General features: G+C 40.7%; 1 protein-coding gene across 1 annotated transcript; it reads right to left on the bottom strand.

Moving 5' to 3' along the window:
- Nucleotides 1-825: 825 nt before the first annotated feature.
- HSDL2 (hydroxysteroid dehydrogenase like 2) lies at nt 826-27216 on the bottom strand. Its single transcript, XM_042454223.1, has 11 exons — nt 26772-27216; nt 15440-15603; nt 14178-14276; nt 13873-13987; nt 11987-12090; nt 11103-11201; nt 8412-8606; nt 5856-5927; nt 4851-5063; nt 3983-4111; nt 826-2215 (listed from the first exon to the last, which is right to left on the bottom strand). The coding sequence occupies exons 1-11, from the start codon at nt 26786-26788 to the stop codon at nt 2103-2105; spliced, it is 1320 nt and encodes a 439-aa protein (XP_042310157.1). The 5' UTR covers nt 26789-27216; the 3' UTR covers nt 826-2102.
- Nucleotides 27217-27593: the final 377 nt, after the last annotated feature.

The following is a 27593-nucleotide window of genomic DNA, read 5'->3' as shown; positions in this document are numbered from 1 at the left end:
TATTTTGATTTCTCAAAATTTACTTAGTAAAATGAAGTTCTGTCACACATGAAATTGACCAACTGGTTGAAAATAAAGATATGGAGAAATAGCTTTGCTGTTGTTGTCTGCCTTCAAGTCATTTCTAGCTTACGGTGACCCTAAGGCAACCCTACAATGGGGTTTTCTGCACTGAGAGTGTGTGACTTGCCCAGTGGGTTTCCATGGCCCAGCAGAGAACTAACCCTGGTCTCCAGAGTTGTCGTCCAATGTTCAAATCATGCTGGCTCTCTTTCAACAAGTGTGAAATTCTGCTCTCACCTTTTATTTGAACTCAAATTTACAAAAAGTAGGTCATCACTGCCTGCATGGTAGTCCATCTAAGTTCTGCCCGACAATGAGATGGTACTTTGGAGAAGCTCTGCAAGGTTGACCTTGGAAATTTATCTTTCCTCTAGGACACAACATCCTAGAGGAGGGATGGAATGGGGAACACATGGTCCCCTAGATATTGGTGGCCTGCAAGCTCCATCATCCCATACCATTGGCTTAGGCTGATGGGATCTGCAGTCCATCAACATCTACCAGGGCATGACCTTCTCAAATTCCAACCTTCAAAGAAGGCACTGGAGTCTGAAGTGGTAAGATCTATGCTACCTCTTTATTCTGCCAGTTGTGTAGACCAGATAATTGTGAATGGATGTGCTATTCTTCTGACTGAGACTGTAATTAGGAAGTATTTCTTTCTCACTGATACGCCCTCCTCACAACATGAACAGATTCAACAGAGTCACTGAAGCTCAGATTCAATAAATACTATCGACCTTGGAAGACAGAAAACCAGAAAGCTTTGAAAATGTATTTTATTGTATTGTATTTATTGGAGTTATATTCTACCTTTCTCCCAAAAGTGAGACTCAAGGTAACTTGGTGCCTAACATGACAAGCATTGTACTCGAAGTATCAATATATTATCTTTTAATCTGGTTACAAATCAGTCATACAAAAGACTCTCCAATTATCAAGAAAAACCCAGGACACTTCAGCATCACCTCCCCACTTCACAGCCCTTCAGTTAACAAAGAGTCTGGAAAAGAATCATTCAGCACATACAGAATGAGTATAGTAAGCAAAGAGACTTATACAGAGGAAACACACATTTTATTTCAACTATTTTTGTAGGGACAATTTGGCAGGAACTGAATTTTCACAGCAGCAATTCAAATACTAAAAGATTTCATTCAGAATCACTCTTATTATCTGAGACAATGATGAAAGCACCTAGTAAGGCACATGCCTGTGGTTTTGTTTCTTAATGCCGGAGGACATGAACTTGTTCAAGAGAGTTACATTTCCTTAGGAAAATAAATGATTCTGTAATTGAAACCCAGGCAGAATGTGGAGTAGGGGTGGGGAACAGACCTGAAAAGGCACCTATGCTTTCAAAGCATCAATAGCAAGAACAAAAACACAGAACTGCCTTAGAGGCAATTCATTTGAAGATGAACCCTGGTGTACTGAACTGATGTCAACAGGATTTCAGTTTTCCTGATTCTACATGGCATAAAGGTTTCCCACTCCAGGGTTTTTAAAAGCAATGGAACAAAGGAACAAGTTTCCATTTCTGAGACAGAAGATCTAGCTTGTATTTAACCGCATCAGTGCAATTTAATTTTTTATGTTCACTAGTGCACTAACTTTAAGAAAAAAAAGTCCTGGGGGGGGGGGACCGAACCCTGATACATAGAAACTTTACAAAAAGGAAAATGGCAATGTCCTCTACCCAGAAAAAGGGCATCTGGCTGCCTTGAATTTAATATACTTATACAAATTATGCTGCATTGATTCTCATACAAAGAAAAGGAAGGCCCACTGATCCTATGAACACTTTCTAAGAAGTGTTAAGAAACAAGAACGAGTTCTCAGTTTAATCAACAGAATTTCATTACAAGCCAATTAAATTAGGAACAGCCTCCAGTTATCACAAAAATGGCACTTTTCTCAGAAATATGTATAAATCACAATACTCTGTTAAAAAGCAAGCATTGCTATGTATCTTCAACAGCAAAGCACTGCATGTTTATTGAATGTGCAATGTGGCACACAAACCACCCTTTCTATCTTCACAGTTTGGAGTTAAACTGGCCCATCAGTTTTTCCAACTTGATTGCTAAGGCCATGTCACCCTTGATTGTCAGCTTTCCAGACATGAAAGCCATAGTTGGCTTTAGTTTGCCTGAAATGAGAAAGGAAATGCTTTAAGGCGTCATAAAGACCTGCAACCCTACTTTTCAACACAATTATAATTACAGTTGTCCATCTGTATCCACAGATTCCTTATCTCCAGGATCAACCATCCATGGTTTTAATCAACCATTCATGGTCCTGGAATGAAACCCCAGCAGATACCAAGGGCCCACTGTAACAACCAAACATCTGCCAAGTTCTTCAATTAAGAAATTAAGTAACGTTAAGAATGAACATTTATTAATTGCAAATGCCCCCCAAAATACTGAAGGCAGCTAACAATAGAAAAATAAATATAAAAACCGTGCCATTAAAATATGAAAGATTAAACAAAATTAAAAATTAATCAGTCAAAAGAAACAACAGCTTCCTTCACCTATAACTCGGCTTAGAGGCCAAAGGCCTGTCAGAATATATACATAAATACTTTTTATTGTGGTCATAACACCTATACAAGTTAAAATAAAGAATAAAAACAGAAAAACAATCACACACCACATGTGGCGGGGGGGCACACCCATACACACACAATCTGTCCTGTTCTGTTAGGTAACATATGAACCTTAGCTGACTGTCAATACATGGCCAATATTCCCTGTGCACACTTTCCTAACTAAAAATGAATAGTGACATGAGCAATTTTAAATTTAATATATGGAGTATTTCTATTGCTTTCATTAAAAATAAAACAAAACACAGTGCTATTCACATCCTCGCAAATAACTGTAGAAGACTCATGGCCATGCTCCCTATAGACTTGTGGCTATAATGCGGTTTCTTGAAATCCAAAAAACATCCAGGGGTAGTCGTGTTGGCCATATAGCAAATCCAGTAACAATAAAAATCCACCAAACAGTGATACCTTTATTGTGCCAACCCAAATGCACAATATACATGTTGCAAGCTTTTGAAGCTACACTGGGAAATCCTAAAGAGAGTCAAATGGACTGGGACCCTACTATTTCAGGTTTCTGTCTCCAATGAAGGTAAAACTTTTTTCCCCAAACTTTTGGACTGGATTGGCATGCTTTACCTCAACATCACCTAAAATTTTCTTGATGCAGAAGCCTGAAGGCTTCTTGATAAATTTGGTATTCTCCCCCTACAAAAGGGCCTGTGGCCTCACAAAGGATAGAGACATTGGATTTCAAAGGAAGTATCTTTTTTGTGTTGTAAATGGATGTTAAATATTCTGGACTTTGAGAATCTCTCAATAGCCACATGGCCAGAAGGAGGTGGCTCCAGCCTGCAAGAAATACCACTTCATACCATCTGAACTGAGAACAAAGACAGCAAAATGAAGGCCTATGTCTAACATCTTCAATTTCTTCCCTCCTGTATAGTTTTTAATACCTTACCTGATGAAGAAGCCAATGTAGCTTCAAAAGCTTGCAACATACATTGTGCATTTTGCTTGTCCCAATAAAGATGGAATTTTATTGTTACTGAATTTGATATATGGCCAGCACGGCTGCCCCTGGATATTACATGCAAAAGGAGCAAGTCATTTGGCTTAATAATGTGAAGTAATATTCCTATGCATGCTGAAATGGCTGCCTTTTCACCTCTTCTTAGTTTTTCAAAAAGTACAATAAAGAAATATCTAAGCACAGAATTCTATACCATCTCATAGAATTAGCAGAACAAGCGGCTCTGAAAACCATAAGTATCCTGATTAGTGATATCAACTGTTCAACCAAGTGAACAGTTGAACCCAAATATCACACTACAGGAAGGCAGACTTTCCAAAACTTACCTGAAAACATTTTTACAAAGTCACTGCTAGACATGCTCATGACCACATCCACTTTTCCTGGTGGGTCTCCACTTCCTGCACTGCCACCTTTGTTTTTAAGATCAATATACCATGTTCCTCCTTCTTCACCTAACACAAGAATAGCATGATTAAATTATACCATGTAAATTAGCCACAAGAGTATTTCACTTACAAATCAAACCACTTGACGTTAAAAATCAGTTTCGCTGAGATTTTTCTAGGGAGGGAGAAATCACTGCTACAAGACAACATGAGATTTAGATTCAATGTGACATGTATATTACTCTGGTTTAGTTCAGCATTTCCTATATAGTTTCTGAATTATTTTTGTTGCTCTTTGGCTTTTTCCCTGCAACACACAGCTTTCTATCTTGCCCCTTCTCGTAGTCACAGGTCAACTTAAAGAGTTTTCTAAAAACAAAGTACAACAAATAAACTCAGAAGCCAAATTAGAACTGACAGTAGAGTCATTCCAAGAGCAGCAATTGACCAGCTGGTAAAAAGAACCTCTATCCTCTTTATCTCAAATTGACATTCCTTAACTATGACTGAACAGATAACTGCTTTCTTATAACTATGTCTACACTTTTTATGTAGCTGTCAAAGAAAATGAGTGCTTCTTTGTGCAGCTATATGAAGGCAGATCATTATGTTTATCTATTTATGCTGATATGGGAGACCAGAGTGACTGTGATTTCTTGATAATTGCCACCACTGTGAGCATGTTTTGCACCTTTTTGGAAACTGGAAGTGCTGGGCAGCACTGAATATAAACACTGAATACTAATACTAGGCAGAGATCCTGGGTCTGTCTAATACATTAGCTAATTATGCATAAGTCTCTTACCAGATAATTCAAACCGATAAACTCCTTGGGTTGACTTGACAACGTCTTCACTAATTGCCCCTTTAATAATTTTAAATGTGTCTGCCACAGGCCCGCTAGCGTTCTCAGCAGCAAAATGCACATGATGCTTAGAACCTTCAGTTTTAGTTGGGTCAGGACCTTCGTGCTTCATTACCTCTTGTTTTTTCCCTTCTCTGAATGCTGGAGAACCTCCTGTAGGACCAATATTGACTGGTGAGATCAAAGCAAAAGCTGGAAAATTATTTTAAAGTAAAACATGTATCATAGGGATGTTGAACAGTAGTAGGATAATTCTCTGAGTTCCAGACCATTGGAAGGAATGATTCAAATTCTCCCAGAGCAATCTGCTCCCAGATCCACTAACAATAAAGAGACAGAATTTCACCAGAAATTAAAATCTGTACTTAGAAGCCCTTACTATTATCAGCATGAACCACCAATACTGAGCAAGAAAGGGTTGAAATAAACAATCATCAAAAATAAGAGGGAGGGACATACTGCATCAAGGGGGCATAACTCACTGGCAGAACATGCTTTGGGCATACAGTCCCAAATTTAATTCATGATGAAGATGAGCATTTAATGAACTTTTCCTCCTAGATGTCTAAACATGAAAGAGTTCAAGGAGAAGAGAAATGTAATTATCCATTTCCATTAATCTGAGGGAATGCCAGAATTAATTTTGCCATTAAAGATGACCTTTCAGCTTCTTTGTGGGGGATATAAGGCACACTGAAAGTAGAAAAATTGAAATGGGAACATGTTTGTGGCCTTTAAACATCTGTATTTATAGGTAGAGCTACTGCTATAATTTGCACATTACACAGCTCAAGTGGGATATCCAGCTTCTTTAATTGCTGAATTTTTGACAACTGCCAAATTAGCAATGAGTACATTTTGCTCTGTGGTGGTGTTGGAGGGCAAGATACTTTCCTCAGATAAACAAGATTGAGGACCCTGGTGGGGAGGCAGCTAAATCTTCACCTTGTGCTTCCATTTTCATTGCTAAGGTCTCAGGATCCACATCCAAGAAGAAATCTGGTAGCAATGGGTGTCCTAAAGATACAAGTGAAATAATAAAATGAAAATTGACAACATTCCCATCAGACTATGCATTCAAACATAAAAACATTCAGCGATTTACCTCGGTTGCTACATTAAACCTTGATTTTATTGACAGCAAACACATAACATGTGAATATAACATAGATATGTGTACATAACTATAAGCATCTGTACATATATCTTTGGGAAACTAGAATAGGCTAGAGGCCCTAAATGAATGCACAATATCTACATATTATGCTTACAGTGGGAAATACAGGGATCCAATACAGGGAGAGGTGGGATACAAATAATAATAATAATGATAATAATAATGATAATTATTATTATTATATGCCAACACAACACCACTGCAATTATTAAGGGGTGCAGAGAGACATATTTCATTGCTTCAAATGGTTTTCCTTTTCTCCTGATACAGGTATAATTTCTGTAACTGGAAGGCGGGATAACTTTGTGAACTGTGAAGAGGTACCTTCTTTTGTGGAGCAAGAGAGAAATGCAAACAGAAAATTTATATAAAGGAGAAGCTGCCTCTAATGGAAGAGACACTGGAAGAACTTCTTCCTCATAGGGTTAGGGGAAAATGTGTTTTTGTTTGTTTGTTTGTTTAAAATAGTTGGTGTTATTTTTTGCATGAATGTGTAGGACTACACCAACAAAGGACTACATCAGAAAATTAAGCAGCAGTTCAGATGTTATGGCCACTATCTTAAAAAATAATTGTTCTTTAAAAAGTGTGCTTTTAAAGCAAGTTGCTTTGGTTGAACTTATGTTAGTTGAATTGTTTCTGAATGGCATTTCTTGCACTATAAAACAACGTGATTAAAAAGAAGCAACTGACACTGGATATTGACAACAAACAACTACCAATAAACTGTTAAAGTTAAAATGTTTAAATTCAAAGTCATTGTTGTTCCAGTAAAAGGGGTTGGGAAATAGTAATAATAGACAGACTTTTTTTTAAAAAAAGAATAATCAATTAAAAAAACAGGAGCACTTTTTTTAAGTCATTTGGTTTGAAGTTTAAACCATCCTGGTTCAAACCAGCCAACCCTGCCTCCTTACTTTCTTTTTTCTTTAGCACAGCTTGCTTTTTGAAAGAAAATTCACATGCTGTAATATTCCTAAACTGCACAGTTCTCAGATGTAGGATGACAGTATGTATTTGTAAATCATCCGTCTCAGCATTCTGGTATATAAATGCCACAAGTCCAATTTGCCTTTTACACTGGTAAAATTGTGATGTGTTTCAAATACTAGGAATGGAGAGTCTTTGGCCCCACCAATATTGCAGACTGAAGCTTCCGCAACCCCTTACCAGGGGCCATGGAGAGTAAGACTGTAGGGAATTATAAGCCAAAAAAGTAGAAGGGTCACAAATCTTCAACCCTGCAACAACTAGCTATTTGTGAAGTTTTAAAAGGGTAAACAATAATACAGATATCCTCTATTGGGCACAAAGCATGAATACTACTTCCCTGACCTCTCTCCTTTGCATTTGGAAGTGGGTGTAGAACAAAGAGACTGAAGAAATATTCAAGGAAGTAGTGTTGCTGTTTGCTGCTATGTGACCCTGGGCATCTAACATACTCTCAGTCTCAACGGAAGCCAATGGCAAACCTCCTCTGAACAAATCTTGCCAAAAAAAAAAAAAAGGTTTAATTTAGGGTCGCCGTAAGTTGGAAATGACTTGGAAGGCATATAACACACACACACACACACACACACGACAGTGTTACTGAAAGTGGTGGTTCATAGGTCCATGGTGGTATGGGAATGTCTCACAGACTAAACCATCCCACAAGTTTGGGATGCTTGACCAAACTAGCAGCAATACCAGAAGGACACAGATTGGTGGCAAAATACATGTTCTGCATGGAGAAGGTCCCATGTTCAACCCATGGTATCTCCAAGTAAGGCTCAGAACGACTGTTGCCTGTGAGTCTTGCAAACAGCTGCTTGTCAATACAGAACTAGAGGAATCAATTATTTGATTCTGCATAAAGCAGAATCAAATGTTTCAGTAGTAGAAGTTTATCCCTATACAATCCTTCACCTGCCTGGTTACATTCCAACATAACAAGAAGAATTCTAAGTTGGGAAAGGTTGAGAAAAAGTGGAACAACATTATCCCAGAAACAATACCTTGTATTCTGCAAGGAAACACATTATAGACATAATAAAACTGCAGCCATGAAAACCATGTGACCTGTGAACTCCAAATAATTTATTGTGTCATAAACTGAACTGAACATCTGGAAAGACTGATAAGGTTTTACAAATCTTAACACATAGAGTTGGAACCGGACTTAAGACTTAGAGGGAAATGACTAAAATCAATAGTCTCTGTGACTAACTGATCTGAATGGATTTAAATTTGGATTCAAACAATATAATAAAACTATGTATTTGCTGAACTCTAATTTCTACATAGCATAAATATCATTTCAAAGAAAATGAAATTTAGATTACCTGGGGCAACTGCATATACATCAAAATTCTTAATTCCTTCTTCTCTCAACAAATTTTCATCGATGACAAAATTTCCGGTGAAACTTTTGGGCTTTGTTAAAATACAATATGCAGCATCTGCTAGAATATCCGTTTTCCTGCATTGTTTCTCTACACCAGCTCCTCCCAACATATCCATCGCAGAGGTATAGATAGCTAAAAAATAAAACAGACAGACAGAATAGAATGAAAAATTAGTCTGCAATGATTTTTCTACATTAAGTAGAAGGCTGGAACAGATGGCCTATGATCCCCTTGAAACTCTTATGATACAAAATTTAAATGCCATCATTTTTGTCATATCAGTGTATAATAATTTATACATAATTTGCTTTTAGTGGAAGAAATATATTATTTTACAAATCGTGTTTGAGGTAAGCCCCACTCCCTCAAAGCAAATGCACGGAACACTGAATTTGTATCTGAAATTGTTTTTAACAATTATTAATAACTGTACTTTGCAATTATTATTTTATCAAGTTATTTCTTTATACTGGTCAACGACCGAATAAATCTTACTATTACTACACTGATTTGCAAGCTCAGGCTGTTGAGTGTATATACATCCTGCTTCTCCCCATAGGGCATGTCTGAAAGGACCCATAAAATGAAGGAGAACATAATTTGAGTTTCCAGAATATCCGAAATGACTTTAAATGCTTGCTCATTCAAGGAGAAGAGCAGGTTGAAAAAAACATATGTTCTGGGAGCACTTATTTTTAGACTGCAATAAAAATAATAACGCAGCAACAATTTTCCTCCCGGGGAAGAGAAAGAATTCTAAAGTCAGGAGGCAAACCTGGGTCTCAGGGGGAAAAGAGAGAACAGAAGGGTGGGCAGGAAAAATCTGTCTATTTTTTTAAAAAGAGAAACACAAAAGATCCTTTTCTGGGATGGGGTGAAGGAGTATCAAAGTTGGCTTCAGTTATCCTTTCATGTGCCGAAACTGAACAAGCCATATCAATCAACAAACCATCACCACTAGAAGGAAAGTGAGATGCTGCCCACGCAAATAAATAGAAAGGTAGAGATACTATTTGTGTTAGATGCACCTGTTTTTACCCCATCAGTACTACGCTGAGGACCACAGTGGAAAGATTTGCCACCACTTCTGCAACTATATCAATGTATGGTAAAAGTGTACATATCATTAACAAGTAGACAAAAAAATGACAGTAAGAGCCTAAAGGCCCAAGTGCAACAATGACTATGTGGATGAATTTGTGCTGCAGGAGAATGAGAACACCCGGCTCTATGGCCAACATAAATCCCTTTATCCAGTAAAGAAGGCAGAGGCAACACTGCCTGCAACATCCTTCACACATTTGGAAGGATACAAGCGATAATTTAAAGTTGCGGGGGGGGGGGGTGTCTTGTAATTTCCCTACTGTAGAAAATGGACCATCACATACTTTATATTTTATGTAACAATGTTGTCCACATGGACACAAACTCTGTATATGTGTATTAAGAGAGCTATGGACTGAATCCTATTGGTATTAACAGGCAGACTCAAAATAGAAAAGAAAAAAATAACCCTAAAAATTCTAAGTATAAACATTATTATTCCATTTCTCTCAACAGAGATCTCTCGGTAAATGGATGCCATCCTTATGAAAGCTTTCTTTGTTGATTACTGGATAATATTCAGTATTTGTTGATTACTGAATAGTTCACCATGGGAAATCACAAAGAAAGGTCACCACCTTGTCCATCCACACCCCACACTGAAGAAAGCTGGATAAATAATAGCTGGGTGACAAATGTGTGCCTGTTCATATGCTCTTGAACATATGCAGTTCCCATGATCCCTCACCACCAGCTCTGCTGGCTGGCTTGGACTGATGAGAGTTGCAGTCCAAGAATCTCCAAAGAGCTACACCTTTGTGACCCCTGATTCAGAGTAGTAAAAGCTTTCAGAGGAAAAGCAGCATAAAGCCCTACTTTGCATGGCATGGTCTGTTAAAAGCAGCAGCAGCATCAAAATATTTGCATCTGTTCTTGTGATCTCTAGTAACCTGATGACATTGAGAAAATAAATAAATACTGGGTAGCTATGAAGTGTTCAGTGAATCATTATATGCTTCATAAGAAAACCTGAAGAAAAATTCCTCCTCACATGGGTGTCCTGTGCATATCACATGTACAACTGATGAACAGGGATAAAGATTAAGTATCACCATATCTTGTTAGCTACCTAAAATGATATTTATTTAGTACGAAGATGGGATAGAAAATAAATAAATAAATAAATAAATAAATAAATAAATAAATAAATAAAATTAGTAAGTGAAGGCTCTCATGTTATGTTCACTTACTTGAGAGTAGTTGCCACTAAATTCTACAGCACATGTTCCCCAGGAGATATGTGTAAGATTGGAAATATGCATAACATGTAAGTTACTATTTTGAAAAGAGGTCTATTTTGGCATGACAGCTTTTCAAAGATAGAGAAAAGGAGATACTTCTGGGATACTATGCAAGATCAACAGAAACCATAAGCGCTATTATAAGCTTCCCTACTGAAAATTGTAGGGAAACATGATACATAGTATGAATAAATAAGAACATAGCAATTTAAAAAATGACTGAAGCCAAGTATCAAACTATATAATATTTTTAAAAGGATTTTTGTTTAAAAAACAAACAAACCTGTTAGAGGCCATAAAGCATTAACTGCAACTTCGCCTCTGAATTCTTCTGCCATTCCCAGCACACACATCGACATCCCATATTTAGAAATGGTATAAGCTAGAAAGAACATGACAAAATGCTATCTTGGACAAGTCACTCAAGTCTTAAATCCAAAATTCATTTATGTTCCACATACAACTTATGCACATAACCTGAAGATAATTTTATACAATATTTTAATAACTTTGTACATGAAATACAATGTACATTGAACCATCAGAAGGTAAAGGTGTTACTAACTCAGCCACCCACATGGACAATTTTAGATTTTAGAATATTTTGGATTTCAAAATTCCAGATAAGGGAGACTCAACCTGTATTTAGTTCCCCCCTTTATAATAATACTATATTTCAGATGAAGAATCCTGTCATGGAAAAAGTGAAGGATTGGGAAGTCTGAGAGATGTGCAAAGTGCTTGTGACAGAGGAAGAAACATGACAGCTGGCCGCTGAAGGAAGCAGGATATTGGACTACAGAGGACTTTGGACTGATCCAGCAGGGTTCTCCTTATCTGCATCGGTTTTTCAGAAGCATTTCATTATCTGAATATTGTAAACAGTCACAAACTCAAAGTATGACCCACTAGTAAGCATTATGTTAGTGACTTAAAGGCTTTTCTGTGTCTGTTAAGGTCAGAATTCTTTGTGCAACAGCAAACGTCCCACAACCCACCTATCTTTTAAACTACTACAGCTCCAGCCCCAACATAAAACACAGCCAATTTTCAAGATGTGAGGATAAAATGAGAGGAAGGAGGCAGGGAAGGAGAGGAGAACTAGTCTATACATTCCCTTGGGTCTGAGCAGGTTTTAACAAAAGCCACTGCTACAAGTATACTTACCACAGTGATTTTTGAACCACAGTGGGTTTAAATTTATTGGAGGGCTGATATTAAGGATATGACCAATCTTGCTTTTTCTCAAGTATGGAAGGCATATTTTTGACCTGGAGATATAAACAAACACAAGCAGGTAACTAGACTTGCTTATATGTTCTCAGGAGCAGCTCTGACAGGATTTTGTATCCTTTCTTCCCCACTCCACCACCTTTACCTTCCTTTTTTATGTACTTTCCATACATTAAAAGGAAAAGGCATACTTGTCTACAGTCATTCAAGGTTTGGTTATATCCAGATTGGGTAACTGCAATGTGCTCTGTGTAGGGTTGCTCTTGAGAAGTACAAAAATACTGTAATAGGTGCAAAATACAAAAACCAGAATTGTAATGGGGCTCAAATCATGCGATTTCAATATCTGTGTAATTGCACTCTTTCCAGGTTTTAGTTCTAGGTGGTGGTATTGATGAACAGTTGGAGGATAGATATCTGAAAGACTACCTCTTCCCACCCTTAGATATTTATATTCCCCAGTCAACACTTGAGAATCCACTCTGAATTGCTTTGCCTTCACAGGTGAGGTGGGAAGTCCCAGGAGAAAAGGGCTATCCAACAGAAGCCTTACAAGACATTGAGAAACTGGAGCGTGTCCAAAGGAGGATGACTAAAATGGTGAAGGGTCTTGAAACCATACCCTATGAGGAACACCTTAGGGAGCTGGGGATGTTTAGTCTAGAGAAGAGAAGGTTAAGAGGTAATATGATAGCCCTGTTTAAGTACTTGAAGGGATGTCATATGGAGGAGGGAGCAAGCTTGTTTTCTGCTGCTCCGGAGAACAGGACTTGGAACAATGGATGCAAGCTACAGGAAAAGAGATTCCACCTCAACATTAAGAGGAACTTCCTGACAGTAAGGGCTGTTCGACAGTGGAACACACTCCCTCAGAGAATAGTGGAGTCTCCTTCCTTAGAGGTCTTTAAACAGAGGCTGGATGGCCACCTATTGGGTATGCATGACAGGGGGTTTGAATGGATGGCCCTTGTGGTCCCTTCCAACTCTGATTCTATGATTCTATGATATTACCTGCATGAAATCTCCAATAGTCCCAAGTCTGTATTAGTGGCTTTAAGACAATTATTAAAGAAAAACTGGGCATAGCTTAACTTAGCCAAGATTCTGTTTTGAGCCATAAGCCCCTTTCTGGGCTGCTCTAACTCAAGGAAGGAGAAAGGATTTCAGAAGAGAAACATCAGGGTTTAGTGGTTTGAAAGTTGTACTACAACTCTGGAGACTAAGATCCAAACCCCTGCTCAGGCACAGAAACCCACTGGGTGACCTTGAGTGAGTCACACTCTCTCAGCATTAGAAGAAGGCAAAGGCAAACCCCCTCTGAATAAATCTTGCCAAGAAGCCCCTTAGGGTCACCCTAAGTCAGAAACTATCTGAAGGCAAACAAAAACAAACATTTTCAGCAGAAGCTAAAAAACAGACACAGGGAGGATCAACAAATAAAGGGAGATTAGGATATCTTTGGTATGGGAGTGGAGTTCTTAAAAGCAAGGGATCTGGGAATGTACATGGCTATGTTTAACCAGGCATGGAATGTGGCTTCTATATCAGAAACTGTCAACTCCCACAATATTCTCAAGGACTCTGCTTGTTCTTTTTCAAGACTCTAGCTTTCAGGGGTCATAGGAAACAAACAAACAGTGTCTGCAAAAGGCCTAAAAACTGGATCACTTTGGGAATGCCTTTTTGACTCCTAACATTTCTCAATCCATCCATGACATCTCCAATTCTTCCCATGTAGCTTCTAAATATAACCCAATGAATGAAAAAAATGAATATGTATCTTCTTGTTTCAAAAAAAGATATTGCCCATAAGTACTTACGTGAGGTATGTTCCTCTTGTGTTGGCACTCATCATAAGGTCCACTTTCTTTGTAGGTGTTTCCAGTGTGCCAGTCAGAGAGATAGCACTTGCATTATTCACAAGAACATCTATCCCTGTTTTTTTTTTTTTTTGAAAAACAAAGTAATTTTTAGTGTCATAAAATTATCTTTCTCAAAAAAACACTAACAACTTGCCTGCTTTGCTAATACTTCTGCTTTGATTTTTTTAAAATGGACTTTAAAACCAGGCTCTTAAAAATTAATACACTCAATATATATTTTACATTTTAATTTAGGTCATTACCTCCAAACTTCTGTACAGCCTGATCCACTGCATCAGCAATTTGATCTTCTTCTCTCACGTTAACAATACATGGCAAAGCTTTTCCTCCGGCTGCTTCAACTGGGCAGGGTGGAAGGAGAATAAGCACAATATGATTTGGTCAAAATTTAAATATTCAAAAGCACAGCATATATGAGGCAATGGCAAGTTATTAACAAATCAAAACAAAAATGATCAGAGACCTCATTACATTTTATGGCAGCAGCTACCTTGTCTCATCTCTGGCTTGACACAACAATGTTGTAAGGGAGGGATGGACAAAGAATGACTCCTCAGATATTGCTGGACTGTAGCTCTCTTCAGCATACTAGCCAGCATAGCTAGTGTTGAGGGATAATGGGAGATGCAGTCCAACTCTGACAAGGGGCGGTCACATAGCACTCACTCTTGCTGTGACGTTTAGCATCAGAATTAAATACCTAGAGATGGATTTTGTTGTTCTTGAAAATGTATTGGCTTGAATCCTAGGATGATTTAAACAAACGTGTGATGTATCTTCCTTTCTCTGTCCTCAAATCTTTTTACATTAAGCTTCAGTGAAGGATCTTGGGTCATCTGTTAGGCCAGCATTCCCCAATGTGGTGCCCTCCAGATGTTTAGACAACCACAATCAGCTCAGGCTAGCATGGCCAATAGTAAGGAATACTGAGAATTATAGGCCAAAATATCTGGAGAGCACCAGATTGGAGAAGGCATTGTATAGAGTATATTTAAGAGTAATTCAGATCATGAAGGAACAGTCTGAAGCAGGAGTGGGTCGTGTGTTGCTCTCCATGAGTTCTTGGACTGCAACTTTCATCAGCTCTTTCCAGCACAACTAGGATGATGAGCAATGATGGGAGTTCTAATTCAACAAAATCTGGAGGTCACACATCTGGAGGTCACACATATGACAATTTAGGGGGAAAGGCTGTGGCTGGCCACATAAGGAGTCTAGTTCAGGGAAAATGCATTGTTTTTCCTTACCACTACAACGGCATATCACAGCATACAGAAACTCAGATGCATCCTTACATTCTCAGCTGATTGAAACAGAAATAAGAATTCTGTGCATATCAACAGAGACCCTTAGGTAGAAACAGAGTACAAATAACCCAGCTCAATGAGAAGTCTCTGAGATATTCCTCTTAATTCAAACCAGTATAGGCTTAAATGATTTGGAGGTTAAAGCAAGCAGTGGAGCTCAGACATTTCATACTGTATATCTCTCTCTCAGAACTTACTTTCTTCTGCTGCAGTGTAGATCGTTCCTGGGAGTGTACGATGTGGCACTCCTGTCTTAGCAGCTATCACAATATTTGCCCCATCCTTTGCTGCTTTCAAGGCAATCGCTTTTCCAATACCACGGCTTGCACCCGTGATAAAGAGCGTGCATCCTGCCAACTTCCTAAAAAAGAAAGAAAGAAAGAACAGATGAAAACTTTAGAAAAAGAGAAGTAAATCTGGAATTAGACATTCTTGAAGATGAATGTTCAAATTCAGTGGAAAATAGATTATGAAATTCTATAAGCAGAAACTACAAAAACAGTGACTTGGGAGGTTTTAGGTTATATACTTACTGTATTCTACGCTGCTTAAAACACAGTTAGGACAAGGTGTTAAAAAAAACCAAGAAACTTGGTTGGCTGGTTGGTATAAACTTGGTGTTGTTTGTTTTGTTTGTTTGCTAAACCAGTTTTTCATGTTATTTTGCAGAACTACATCAATAAAGAACTAAACCAGAAAATTAAGTAACAAAGTGCAGTTCTGATGTTATGTTAAAGTAAGTTGTTTTGGTTGAATTTATGTTAATTGAAGTATCTGTTTCTGAATGGCAGTTCTTGAACAACAAAAGTGATTTAAAAGAAGCAACTCACACAGGATTTTAAATTCAAATAGTCATTGTTGCTCCATTAAGAGGGTTGGAAAATGGTAATGATAGCCAGACTATATCTATCTATCTATCTATCTATCTATCTATCTATCTATCGTTTGGCTATCATTACCATTTTCATACATAATAGGAATAGTCAATTTTTAAAAACCAGGAATGTTTTCTTTAAGTTATTTGGTTTAAATTTAAACCTAGTTTAAATTCAAACAGTCATTGTTGTTCCAGCAAGAAGGTTGGAAAATAGTAAGAACAGCTAGACTTTTTTTTTTAATGATTATTTTGGGGGGGGGGGGGCAGAAGTGTACAGGTATGTTAAATTATTTGATTTAAACCAATCCTGGCCTAAACTGCATGTTTCATCGAATTATTTGTTTTACACAGATTTTCATAATGTGTTTTGCACGGGAAAGAAAACAACAACAAAGTATACCATACAAAATGAGCCTTGCTCTTCTCTACCCTTTCCTCCAGGCAACAAACATAACACATTTGCCTGCATCTTAAAGGAAGTTTTAGTTTACATTTTATGTTCTGGAATTTATGAGTCTGTCTCCCAGAACTCCCATAGTAAACTAGAGGAGTGGTCTCTGCCTACATGGATACCACCTTAACTGAGAACAACAACATTTTGACAAATGTGATGCCAACATTATCATATTTTCCCTTTCTCCTGTATAATTTTTAACACCTTTGCCTGATGAAGAAGCCAGTGGAGCTTCAAAAGTTTGCGTCCTGTATTTTGTGCATTCTGGTGGGCCCTAGAAAGGCATCAGTATTTTGTGAATTTTGAATGTTATTCCACTTTTGCCATAGGAATGTCACCAAGAATGGCCTCCCAGGATCTCTGAACCTCACTGCAACTGCAGCATCAATAGATCATATATTAATATCCAAAGCTACTTTATGAAGAATCAAATCACTAGCCCATCTAATTTTGTATTGGCTACACCAAGGGTAGGGAACTACTTTCAACTCACGGACCAAATTTAATTTCAATGAAATTAGCACAAACTGCACTACAATGACAGGAGAGGACTAGAAACTAAAAATACCAACATATTTCATGTTCTTGGTGGCTCAACAAACTACAAATTCCAGAATTCCACAGGATGGAGCCATGACAGTTAAAGTGGTGTCAAACTGCATTACTTCTGCAGTATGGTAAGAGTCATGGACTGGCAGAAACTCTCCAAGGCGGGTTACAAATGGCCCTCAAGGGGCCGTTTTCCTGCCGCCGCCATTCGCTGCGTAGGGAAGCCCCAGCTGCCAGACCACGAGGCTTCCCTGCGCAGCAAAAAAGGAGCGGCGAAATGCCGCTCCTTTTTGGAACGCGGAAGTGGCGCCGCGAGGGGTGGAGTGCGTCCTCGCGACGTCACTTCCGCCGCGACACGTCTGGACGCACAGCGTCCAATACGTCAACATGGCGGCGCCCATGTGGATGGGCACCGCAAAAAAGTACGCGCTCTGCGCGTACTGGGAGAAAGGGCTGTCAGGAAGATAAGAACCTTCCTAACCCTAATACGGCCCTTCCTAACCCTAGTACGCGCGGAGCGCGTACTTTATGGCGGTTTGTAACCCGCCCAAGATTCAGAACTGGTTGGAGCCAGCATGTTCTTTATGGTTTTGTCAAGACCTTCCCATGTAGATGGCACCAGAAGGGTAAAATATTAGCTTCAGATGAGTGGATTCTACCCCTTCTCACCTTGATGGATCATTGTGTTAATGAAAGACGCTTCCCACTATTATTCACAACATGGGGAGGGGCACAAATAGCACATGGAAATAACTGAATCAGAAACTGAACACTGAAATAAGGCTGCAATTGTGAGCATGCTTCCTTGAAAGATAACTTCATCAAAAATAACATGCTTTTAGGAAAAGGAATATTAGAATTAGAAGCATTCAGATGACGTTGTTCCTTCAAAAAGTCAACTCTCACAACTCAAAAATCTACTTGGCCGCTTATTTTCATCCTGAATATTTTCTTCTGGTACCATCAGTAAGGGCTGTTCGACAGTGGAAGAAACTCCCTCAAAGTGTAGTGGAGTCTCCTTCCTTAGAGGTCTTCAAACAGAGGTTGGATGGCCATCTGTCGGGGATGCTTTGATTGTGATTTCCTGCATGGCAGAATGGGGTTGGACTGGATGGCCATTCTTGGGGTCTCTTCCAACAATATGATTCTATGACTGAATCTTTCATTCATGTCAACCTCAGTGTTATTCTAAATTCAGCAGGCTTAGCTTGAATTAATTCTAGGATAGATGAAAGAGCCATCAATCAGTGTTTCCTTACTGATTTTTCACAATGAGCTCCAATTTCATTGAGTTGATTCTACCATAAGTAGTACTAACCACCCCACATCTACAAATCTGTTGTTGTTGTGTATCTTCAAGTCACTTCCAACTTATGGCGAACCTAAGGGATTTCATGGGATTTTCTTGGCAAAATTTCTTCAGAGTGTCTTTGTCTTTGCCTTCCCCTGAGGCCCAGAGTGACTGCCCAAAGTCACCCAGTGGGTTTACGTGGCCGAGCTGGCATTTGAACCCATGTCTCCAGAATCCTAGTCCAATAGTGCCTACAAATACGAAACACTTTACTAATATGATATCAGGATCAAATCAAGCCATCATCTACTGTATCTCTTTTTGTAAAAAAAAAAATACTGGGCTTAAAATGTGAAGTGCTTTTAAGTATTATTGCTTAGGGCAGGAATAGGCGCTTTCAGTTTTGCCTTTTTTAAAGAGAAAAAGTAGAACATTTTTTTAAAAAATTAAAAGACTCCAACAACCAATATAAATAATGCAAAAAGTGTTTTAAGTTAACAGAGCAGATTTCCAAGGGGCCAACTCACCTTTTCCTCCAACTCAAAGCCTCCTGGATATGTTGATCTTGGGGGCTTCACATCCAAAACTGGTGGGCCACCATGTGAATAAAACAAGGGACTGGACAGGCCAGAATTTAAACTGCAGCCTTCTAGATGTTATTGGACTGCAATTACCAACAGCCCCCAAAAGTATAACAAGTTGTAAGGCATGCTCAGAAGTGTAGTTCAGTAACATCAGAATACCCACTTGTGAGATATGCTTTTTGGTCTGATCCAGCCCAGCTCTTCTTAGGTGCAAAACACACTGCAGAAATAAACTAGTTTGAGACTGTTTTAACTGCCCTGGTTCTTTATCCATGGATTCAATCATCCACAGCTTGAAAGTATTCAAAATAAGTATAAATTCCAAATAGCAAACCTTGACTTTGCCATTTTATATAAGGGATACCAATTTACTATGCCACTGTCCTTATTGGGATTTGAGCATAGTAAATTGGTATCCCTTATATAAAATGGCAAAGTCAAGGTTTTGGTATCCAGAGGGAGTCCTTGAACCAAACCCCAACAACAACAAGGGACCACTGTACTAAATGTATAATATCTCCACATATTAGCTACTACACTAACAGTAAAAGCAACAAGGTTATCAAATTATAGTTTGCCATGTTGTTTTAATTTGCTCCCTAGACTGAATGCCCAGTAATCCATCCCTTCACCCACATTTCAATTGAGGTCTAATTAACCCCAATGACCTTTTCATGAAAATATTCAATTTTAAAACACAGACCTATAGGGGTGGGGAGGTGAAGCTGAAACACTGCGGAGCAATCATTATTACAGAAGAATAATTGGGACATGAAATAGCAAGTGCCGCCATAAATGAGTAGGAGGCTTCAAATCCACAATCAAATGACAGACGTGAGGGGTAACTGACCTTTCCAATAAGTAAATGTAGTTCTTACATATTCATTTGTCAGAACAGAACCACACTTGCAATGTTCTTTTTAAATTAGAGAACGGCCTGAGAAAATTAGACCCCTCTTTACTGCACATCTCTCAAATGAGGTCATTTTTAGCATGGCCATCAATATGTAGCAATCCTGAATTCCAGCAAGAAGAAACAAGCCATTAGCAGATTTGTTGGTGAAATTCTACCAGCAGCTCTGCTTGGATTTTGCAACCCACACAGGAGACAAATGCAAGTTCCTACATGGTTAAATCCAAAGCAAGCTCCAACATGATTCAACTTTTATTATGCTGACTCGCTTGAATTTGACTCCTAATCTTTCCTTCATGAACACAGACCTTTCCAGCAGAGAATGACTGCTTTGGTTTTCAACAATTAAGTCTACCCAATGAACTGTTCCAAGTCAAAAAGGCCACATCTCTTCCCTGATGGCTGTTTCCTTTCAACACAGGGCAGGGAAAAGAAACTCTGGTATACAGATGTTGATGATGATGTGTGATTTCAAGTCATTTCCATCTTATGATGTCCCTAAAGCAAACCTATCATAGGGCTTTCTTGGCAAGATTTGTTCAGAGGAGGTTTGCCACTGCCTTCCCCTGAAGCCGAGAGCATGCCACTTGTCAAGATCATCCAATGGATTCCATGGTCAAGCTGGGAATTGAATCCTGGCCTCCAGGGTGGCAATCCAACACTCAAAGCACTATGCCATGCTGGCTCTTGAAGCCACATTCACTGAAGGAGAGGACTAGACTCTGCATTGCACTGCTTGCTTTCCAACTGGGAAGCTCACTCTTGTGTGCAGGGATCCATTCCAGGGTTTGGAAGAACTGCCCCAGTTAGAAAGGCTGAAACTTTGGAGCTGTCGGAAGATATGATAGAGGTGTATGAAATAGCATAGTGCCAAGAAAGTAGGTAAGAAGAACATTTTTTTAAAAACCGCAATATTCTAGGACACTGGGAGATGAAGATTCAAATCCCTGCTCAACCATGGAAACCTACTGGGTGACCTTAGGAAAGTTACACTCTCTCAGCCTCACAGGAACAAATTCTGACAAGAACCCCCCATGATATGTTCACCGTAGGGTTGCTAGGAGTCAGACATGACCTGAAGGCGCACAACAACAATAACAACAACAGATTAAAAGTTGTACTTTAGGGACATAAAATTCATTATGCATAACTTGGTCTCACATAAAATTATTGTGTTTGATATATCACAAGTACAGTTTATTCAGGATTGTTGTTGTGTGTGTTCAAGTCATTTCTGATGTATGGCAGCCCTAAGACAAATTTATTGTGGGGCTTTCTTGGCAAGATTTTTCAGACAGGGTTTGGCATTGCTTTCTCCTGAGGCTGAGAGAGTGTGACTTGCCCAAGGCCACCCAGTGGGTTTCATGGCTGAGCTGAGAATCGAGCCCTGTCTCCAGAGTCTCAGTCCTACACTCAAACCACTATGTCATATTGGCTCTCACTCTATAATTACAAATGGAATTTACTTTAAGATGTTTATTACAAACGATGCTACAAATGGAACCTCTCTGGTTTTACCCGTTTGAGGAAAAGGGGAAAAATACAGTAATCCAAAAAGCAAGAAAACATCACCATTAGTAAAACACAGAAAATTATTTTGTCTCCACCAGTTCTTCACAATGTCAAGCAGACATAACACACTCATTCTTATGAAAAGAACTGAGAAAAGGAAACCAAGACCAGGAATTGTAACTATTTGTTACCATACACAAACGTACATAAAAGTCTTCCTGCCACATAGTTTTTAGGAATGATTTGTGGGCAGTAAATAAGTGAAGAGAGCCAGCATAGTGTATTGCTTTGAGCACTGGATTATGACTCTGGAGACCAGGGTTTGAATCATGGCTCAGCCATATAAACCCACTGGGTGACCTTGGGCAAGTCACACACTCTCAGCCTCAAAGGATGGCAATGGCAAACACTCTCTGAAGAAACATGCCAAGAAAACCCAATAGGGTCACCGTATGTCAGAAACGACCTGAAAGCACACAACCACAACAGCCAACAATTATGTGAATAACTTGTCTTAGATCCAAAACACATTGTACAAATAATCCAGTTTGAGATTGCTTTGACTGCCCTGGCTCAATGCTAGGGAATTCTGAGAACTGTAGTTATTTAGCACTGAGCCAGGCCAGTTACAGTGGTCTCAAACTGGATTATTTCTGCAGTGTATTTTGGGCCCACAACATTTTATTCACCTTTCCCCCTCCCTAACATTTCCAGGTGGGGAGAGGAAACTTTGGACGGGGGAATAAAAAACCCATATCTTTTATGAATTTTTTCCAGGTTTATTTTTCCCCTGTGCCTTCCCATTTCTGTGTACCTTGGCCTGATCCAAAGTCCTCCGTACGTTCATTGTTATCTTTGATTACCATCAGAAATAAGCACCGCCCAACCACACTCATGTTCTCAATGGGAAACGTAAATGAGGAGGGAAGAGAATCCCATTGCCAGTTCCAGTCAGTGACAGCAGATAATCAGAGATAACCAGGGCATTCTCTATGCTGGCACAGGATGGCATATATCACATTGGAGGAAAAGCACATAAATGCACCTCTGGTGTTATGATATTATTGGCCCCTGTAATATTGCACCCAGACAGAGCTAACATCTAAGTTTGTTGCAGGATCTTGTCCTTGCATTGTTTAAGATCTGGAGGTTGTCTGTAGGTCAAGGCCAAGAAATCATTACACTTTAATTTTAAAATCTTCAGGTCAATTCTTTCTGCCTAGGTATGCTGCAGCATAAAAATATGTCTCAAGCAGGTTTTTGTCTTTACATTAAGAAACATAAATATTGTCCTTTGTTAAAAAGAGTTTTTCCTGAGATGTGTAGGAAACTTTATCCATTCAGAACATATAAATCTGCCTTAAATCAATAGTCCTGTACTGTAAAAGGTAGCAATCCTCCAGGATCGCAGGTACAACTTCCCCACCATCCTCGCTATATAATGGGTTCAATGCAGCCCCATCAGTCTAGTTCAGTGATGGAGAACCTATGGCACGTGTGCCAGAGGTGGCACTCAGAGCCCTCTCTGTGGGCACATGTGTCATCGTCCCTGCACAGAGTTTGCCAGAGTTTGTTACTAGAAAGCCAGAGGGACATGGCACTTTGCAATAAATAAGTGGATTTTGGGTTGCAGTTTGGGCACTCGGCCTCGAAAAGGTTCACCATCCCTGGTCTAGTTTTTGCCATGTAGATGCCACACCACCACCCAATTTTCATGGCAAACTACCAGAAGAGTCTTTAAAACATACAGCAAGGCAGCTTCCAGTGTGTCTTAGCAAGTCCCACAAAGCCGCTCAATCCTGTTCTACGTTATCCTTTCAATGAGAGCTTAGAAAATTATCTTTTTTAAAAAATTACAACTCTCAGAATCTTCCAGCCAGAAGTAACTGCAGAATTAGTGGAGTTTGACACTGCTTTAAGTGTCATGGCTCCAAGTGATGAAATTCTGGCATTTGTAGTTTGTTATGACATCAGAGCTCTCTGACAGAGAGGGCTCAATACCTCACCAAACTACAAATTCCAGAATTCCATAGCATAGAGCTATGGCAGTTAATGTGGTGTCAAACTGCATTAACTCTGCAGTGTGGCAGCAGCCCTAGAAGCCCTGCTTTGAATGAAGGATGTCAGGGTGGAAATAGGGGGTTATGCAAATACACTGAGGAATGGTTGCTCTGACTGCACTTTTCTCACCACTGTGATCTGACAAGCTGCAAGTGCCAAGAATGCCTTTCTGTGGATAAGAACCCAACTGCCCTATACAATCAGAGCAAAGGTCCCAGTAATGTTATGTCTCCAAAGCTTAACACTGAGCACTGGACTCCAAAGCTCACCACTGTGTAATGGACACAAGAGAAGGATTTCCACTGCTGCATTCCAATTTCATATGGGGAGTGCTAGGTTTGAAATAGCTCCCTTTGAGTACGTACAGCACTTTTTATACAACTTGGAAGGACAAGTGACAGCTGAGATGGCCTTTCTCCAACCAGCTGCTCTCAGCACTATAGCCTTACGCAGGCATTCAAAACTCTGAGCAATCTAGAGTAGTATCAAAAACGGAAATAATTTCTTAATCCACATTCTCCATTTCATTTCTCTACATTCTCCTTACCACATCTGCTACCAAGTTTGGAAAAAGTGCCGCAGCTTTTTTGAACTACAACTCCCAGAAAACCCCAGCCAGTATGACAGTGGAATTCTGGGAGTTGTGGTTCAAGGCAACTTTTCCAACTCATTGATTCCCAAACTGTGGTCACACAGATGTTTTGGACGTCAACTCTCAGAAGCCCCTTGGCCAACAGCCAGGAATTCTGACAGCTGAAGTCCAAAACACCTGGATGACAAAAATTTGGGAACCACAGATCTAAATAAACTGTAGAATTAATTAGAGGGCCAGCTTGATGTAGTAGTTTGAAAATCGGACTATGACTTTGGAGGCCAGGGCTTGAATCCCCAATCAGCCCTGGAAATCCACAGTCAGTGAATCTACACTAGTGGTTCCCTAGCTTTGGTCCTCCAGGTGTTTTGGACTTCAACTCCCAGAATTCCTAATTGTTGGCCAAGATAAGTGGGCCTTCTGGGAGGTGAAGTCCCAAAGTTTGGGAACCAATAATCTACACTGTAGAATTAATGCAGTTTAACAGCACTTTAATTGCCATGGCTCGATCCTACACAATTCTGGGATTCGTAGTTTTGTGAGGCACCAGCACACTTTGGCAGAGGAGGCTAAAGTGGTGTCAAACTGCATTATTTCTACAGTGTAGATGCACCCCTAGAAGACCTCAGGAATTCTGCTTGATTCTCAAGGAAGATGACCCAATCCTTCAATCAAATGAGTTCCACTTGGAGCAACCTGAAGGGTCCACAATATTCTTTACAAGAAGGCATTCTGACAGTTCCTGCTTGCATTTTCAAGTCCCTTCCTAATACTACACCATCACACTACACTAAGTTATGAGGTCTCAATCGCGTCTTTTGTTGTTGGTGTTGTTGTGTGCCTTCAAGTAATTTCCAACTTATGGCTATCGTAAGGTGAACCTATCATGGGGTTTTCTTGGCAGGTTTCTTCAGAGTGGGTTTACCACTGATAAACTCTGAGGTGGAGAGACTTCAACTTGCCCAAGTTCACCCAGTGGGTTTCCACAGCTGAGCCAGGATTTGAACCCTATTCTCCAGCGTCCTAGTCCAATGCTGAAACAACTACACCTCACTGGCTCTCTGATCCATGTCTACATACAGGTTAAGGATTTTGGCCTCAGTGTGCAACAATTTCCATGAAAATGAACCTCGTCTGACATCTTTGTTGCCCGCTCACCAGGTCCGAAGAGTGCCTCCAAAGCTTTCTATGCATTGCTTGGGATGTCACCATTCTGAATAAATTTTGTGCCTTCTGGGATATTTGCAGAACCATTCAAGGTTCCCATACTCAAGTTTGGCAGAGCAGCAGTGGGGCTTTTGGGCCACTACAAAAAGAGGACATCTAGGTCTATATCAGCTGGGCTGCAGCCGCACTGCAGAAATAATCCAGTTTGACACTGCTTTAACTGCCATTATCGCACACACCCATCTGAAGAAGTCTTGCCAAGAACACATGATCCCAACTAGTTGTCAAATAGCAGCCACAGAAGTGACTTGCTGCAGCAACTAGCACTAACCTCATTCTAGCCTTTAATAGTTCTTCTCCGGAGAAGTGTTTCTGCCATTGCTCCCTGGATCACTTTATTGAGCTCAAAGAAAGGTCACCCAAAGCCACCTCGATGACCAGATGTCCTCCTTTTCCAGGGCATGTCCTCCATTTCACCTTTCTGTCCAGGAGGAATTCCAACATGCCCTCCCTTTGGTGCAGGAAACACAGATGTACATTTATAGGAGCATTTAGAGCTTTTATTTGGTCATGTCCTACATTTCGTCTTGAACATCCCACATTTTGAGGTGCCTTGTCCTCCTTTGCGGTGAGGACGCCCCTGCTGCCCTGAGACGCACTGACACCGCAAAAACCACACAGTTTGGCACCACTTTAACTCCGACAGCTCAGTGCTGTGGGACTGTGTGGGATTCGCAGTTGCGTTGTAGTTCTGTAGTTTCTTCCATAAACTACAAAATAATAGGAATAATGTAGTTTGACACCACTTTAACTTCCGCGACCCCATCCTACAGAACCCTGGGAATTGTAGTTTTGTGAGGCACCAGAACTCTTTGGCAGCGAAGGCTGAAAACCCTGCAAAACTACAAATCCCAGGATTCCATAGGACAGAGCGGCCGCACTTAAGAGTGGTGTCAAACAGCATTATTTCTACAGCCTCAGCCATGTGGGCCAATAGCCTGGGATTCTGGGAGCTGGAGTCCAAAGTCCCTGAAAGAGCACTTTGGAGACCACTGATATATAGTAATATAGTACCCCAAACTGTGCTTTTCAAGGGACTTTGGACTCCAGCTCCCAGAATCACAGGCTATTGGCCCACATGGCTGAGGCTCCTGGGAGATGAAGTCCAAAATCTCTTATTAAAGGGCTCAAGGGAGTCACACTCTCTCAGCCTCAGAGGGAAGCAAAGGCAAACCTGAACAAATCCTGGCAAGAAAGGTCCCAAACACACTGCAGAAATAATCCAGTTTGAGAGCGCTTTAATTGCCCTGGCTCAGTGCTAGGGAACAACTCCTGGGAATTATAGTTTGCAATGTCTGCAGAGTTCTCTGACAGAAAAGGTTGAATGTCTCGCAAAACTACAGTTCCCAGAATTCCCTAGCACTGAGCCAGGGCAATTAAAGCGCTCTCAAACCGGATTATTTCTGCAGTGCGGACGTAACTAGACCATGGGAGGGGAGATGGGGGGGCAGTCAGGGGGCTCGGCTTACCCTGTGTTGGGCAACATGTCCGGGTCGGGAGACGATCGATCGGACGGAGGACGGGAGGAGGAAGGGAAGGAGGGACCGCCGGGCAGGTAGCGGGGCCGGGGCCCTGGCGGGGCGAGGCGAAGGCTCTGCGTGAGAAGACCGCGCTCTGGCTCGGAACCTCCGCCTGAGAGGGGAAACAAGGGCGCAACAATCGGAGCCTCCCGGATCAGGGCCCTGGCCACGCCCCCCACGCGCGCACAACAGCCACGCCCCTTCCGCGAGGAGCGGAAAAGCCACGCCCCCGTTCTAAAGAGCCTCAATCGCCCAATGCCAATACAGTACTCGACTCCACGCGTCCATAGCAACCGCTCCTGCAAAGGGCGGGGAGGAGGGGGTCAGAATCTCTCTAGGCCACGTGACCCACAGAGGCTCTTGCGCGCTCTCTCTCTCTCCTTCCCTCCCTGTTTCTACTTCCCGGATTCAGCCGGACTGACTGGGAGAGGGGCGGGAACTAAGTTTCGGGGCCACGCCCCCTGGCCTATGACGCCGCTTTAACAGATTCAGCCCGACTGACGTGACTGAGTGGAGAGGGGCGGGGATTAGGGTTCAAGGGCCTGCCCCCTACCCCGCCCCCTGACGCCGCTTTAACGAATTCAGCCTGACTGGCTGGAGAGGGGCGGAGGGTTCAGGGGGCACGCCCCTGCCTCCCCGCCCCTTTCCCAGCCTCCGACGCCGCTTTAACGGCACGCGGCTCCATCCGGCGTATTGTGGAAGTGGGTAGTTTGCCTCCGAACCCCCCGCCCCCCCCCAGAGTTTGCCCACCTGAGAGCAAAGCGAAGTGTC

This window comes from Sceloporus undulatus, chromosome 2 (assembly GCF_019175285.1).
Source record: "Sceloporus undulatus isolate JIND9_A2432 ecotype Alabama chromosome 2, SceUnd_v1.1, whole genome shotgun sequence".
Lineage (NCBI taxonomy): Eukaryota > Metazoa > Chordata > Lepidosauria > Squamata > Phrynosomatidae > Sceloporus > Sceloporus undulatus.
The sequence above is the reverse complement of the archived record's forward strand: the minus strand, read 5'-3'. Positions and strand labels throughout refer to the sequence as shown.

Coding starts and splice junctions, on each gene's coding strand:
- HSDL2 (XM_042454223.1), bottom strand. Junction 8,607..11,102: donor TGCTTTATGGCCTCTAACAG/GTTTGTTTGTTT, acceptor TTTATTTTTTAG/CTATCTATACCTCTGCGATG. Junction 4,112..4,850: donor TTATCGGTTTGAATTATCTG/GTAAGAGACTTA, acceptor TTCTTGTGTTAG/GTGAAGAAGGAGGAACATGG.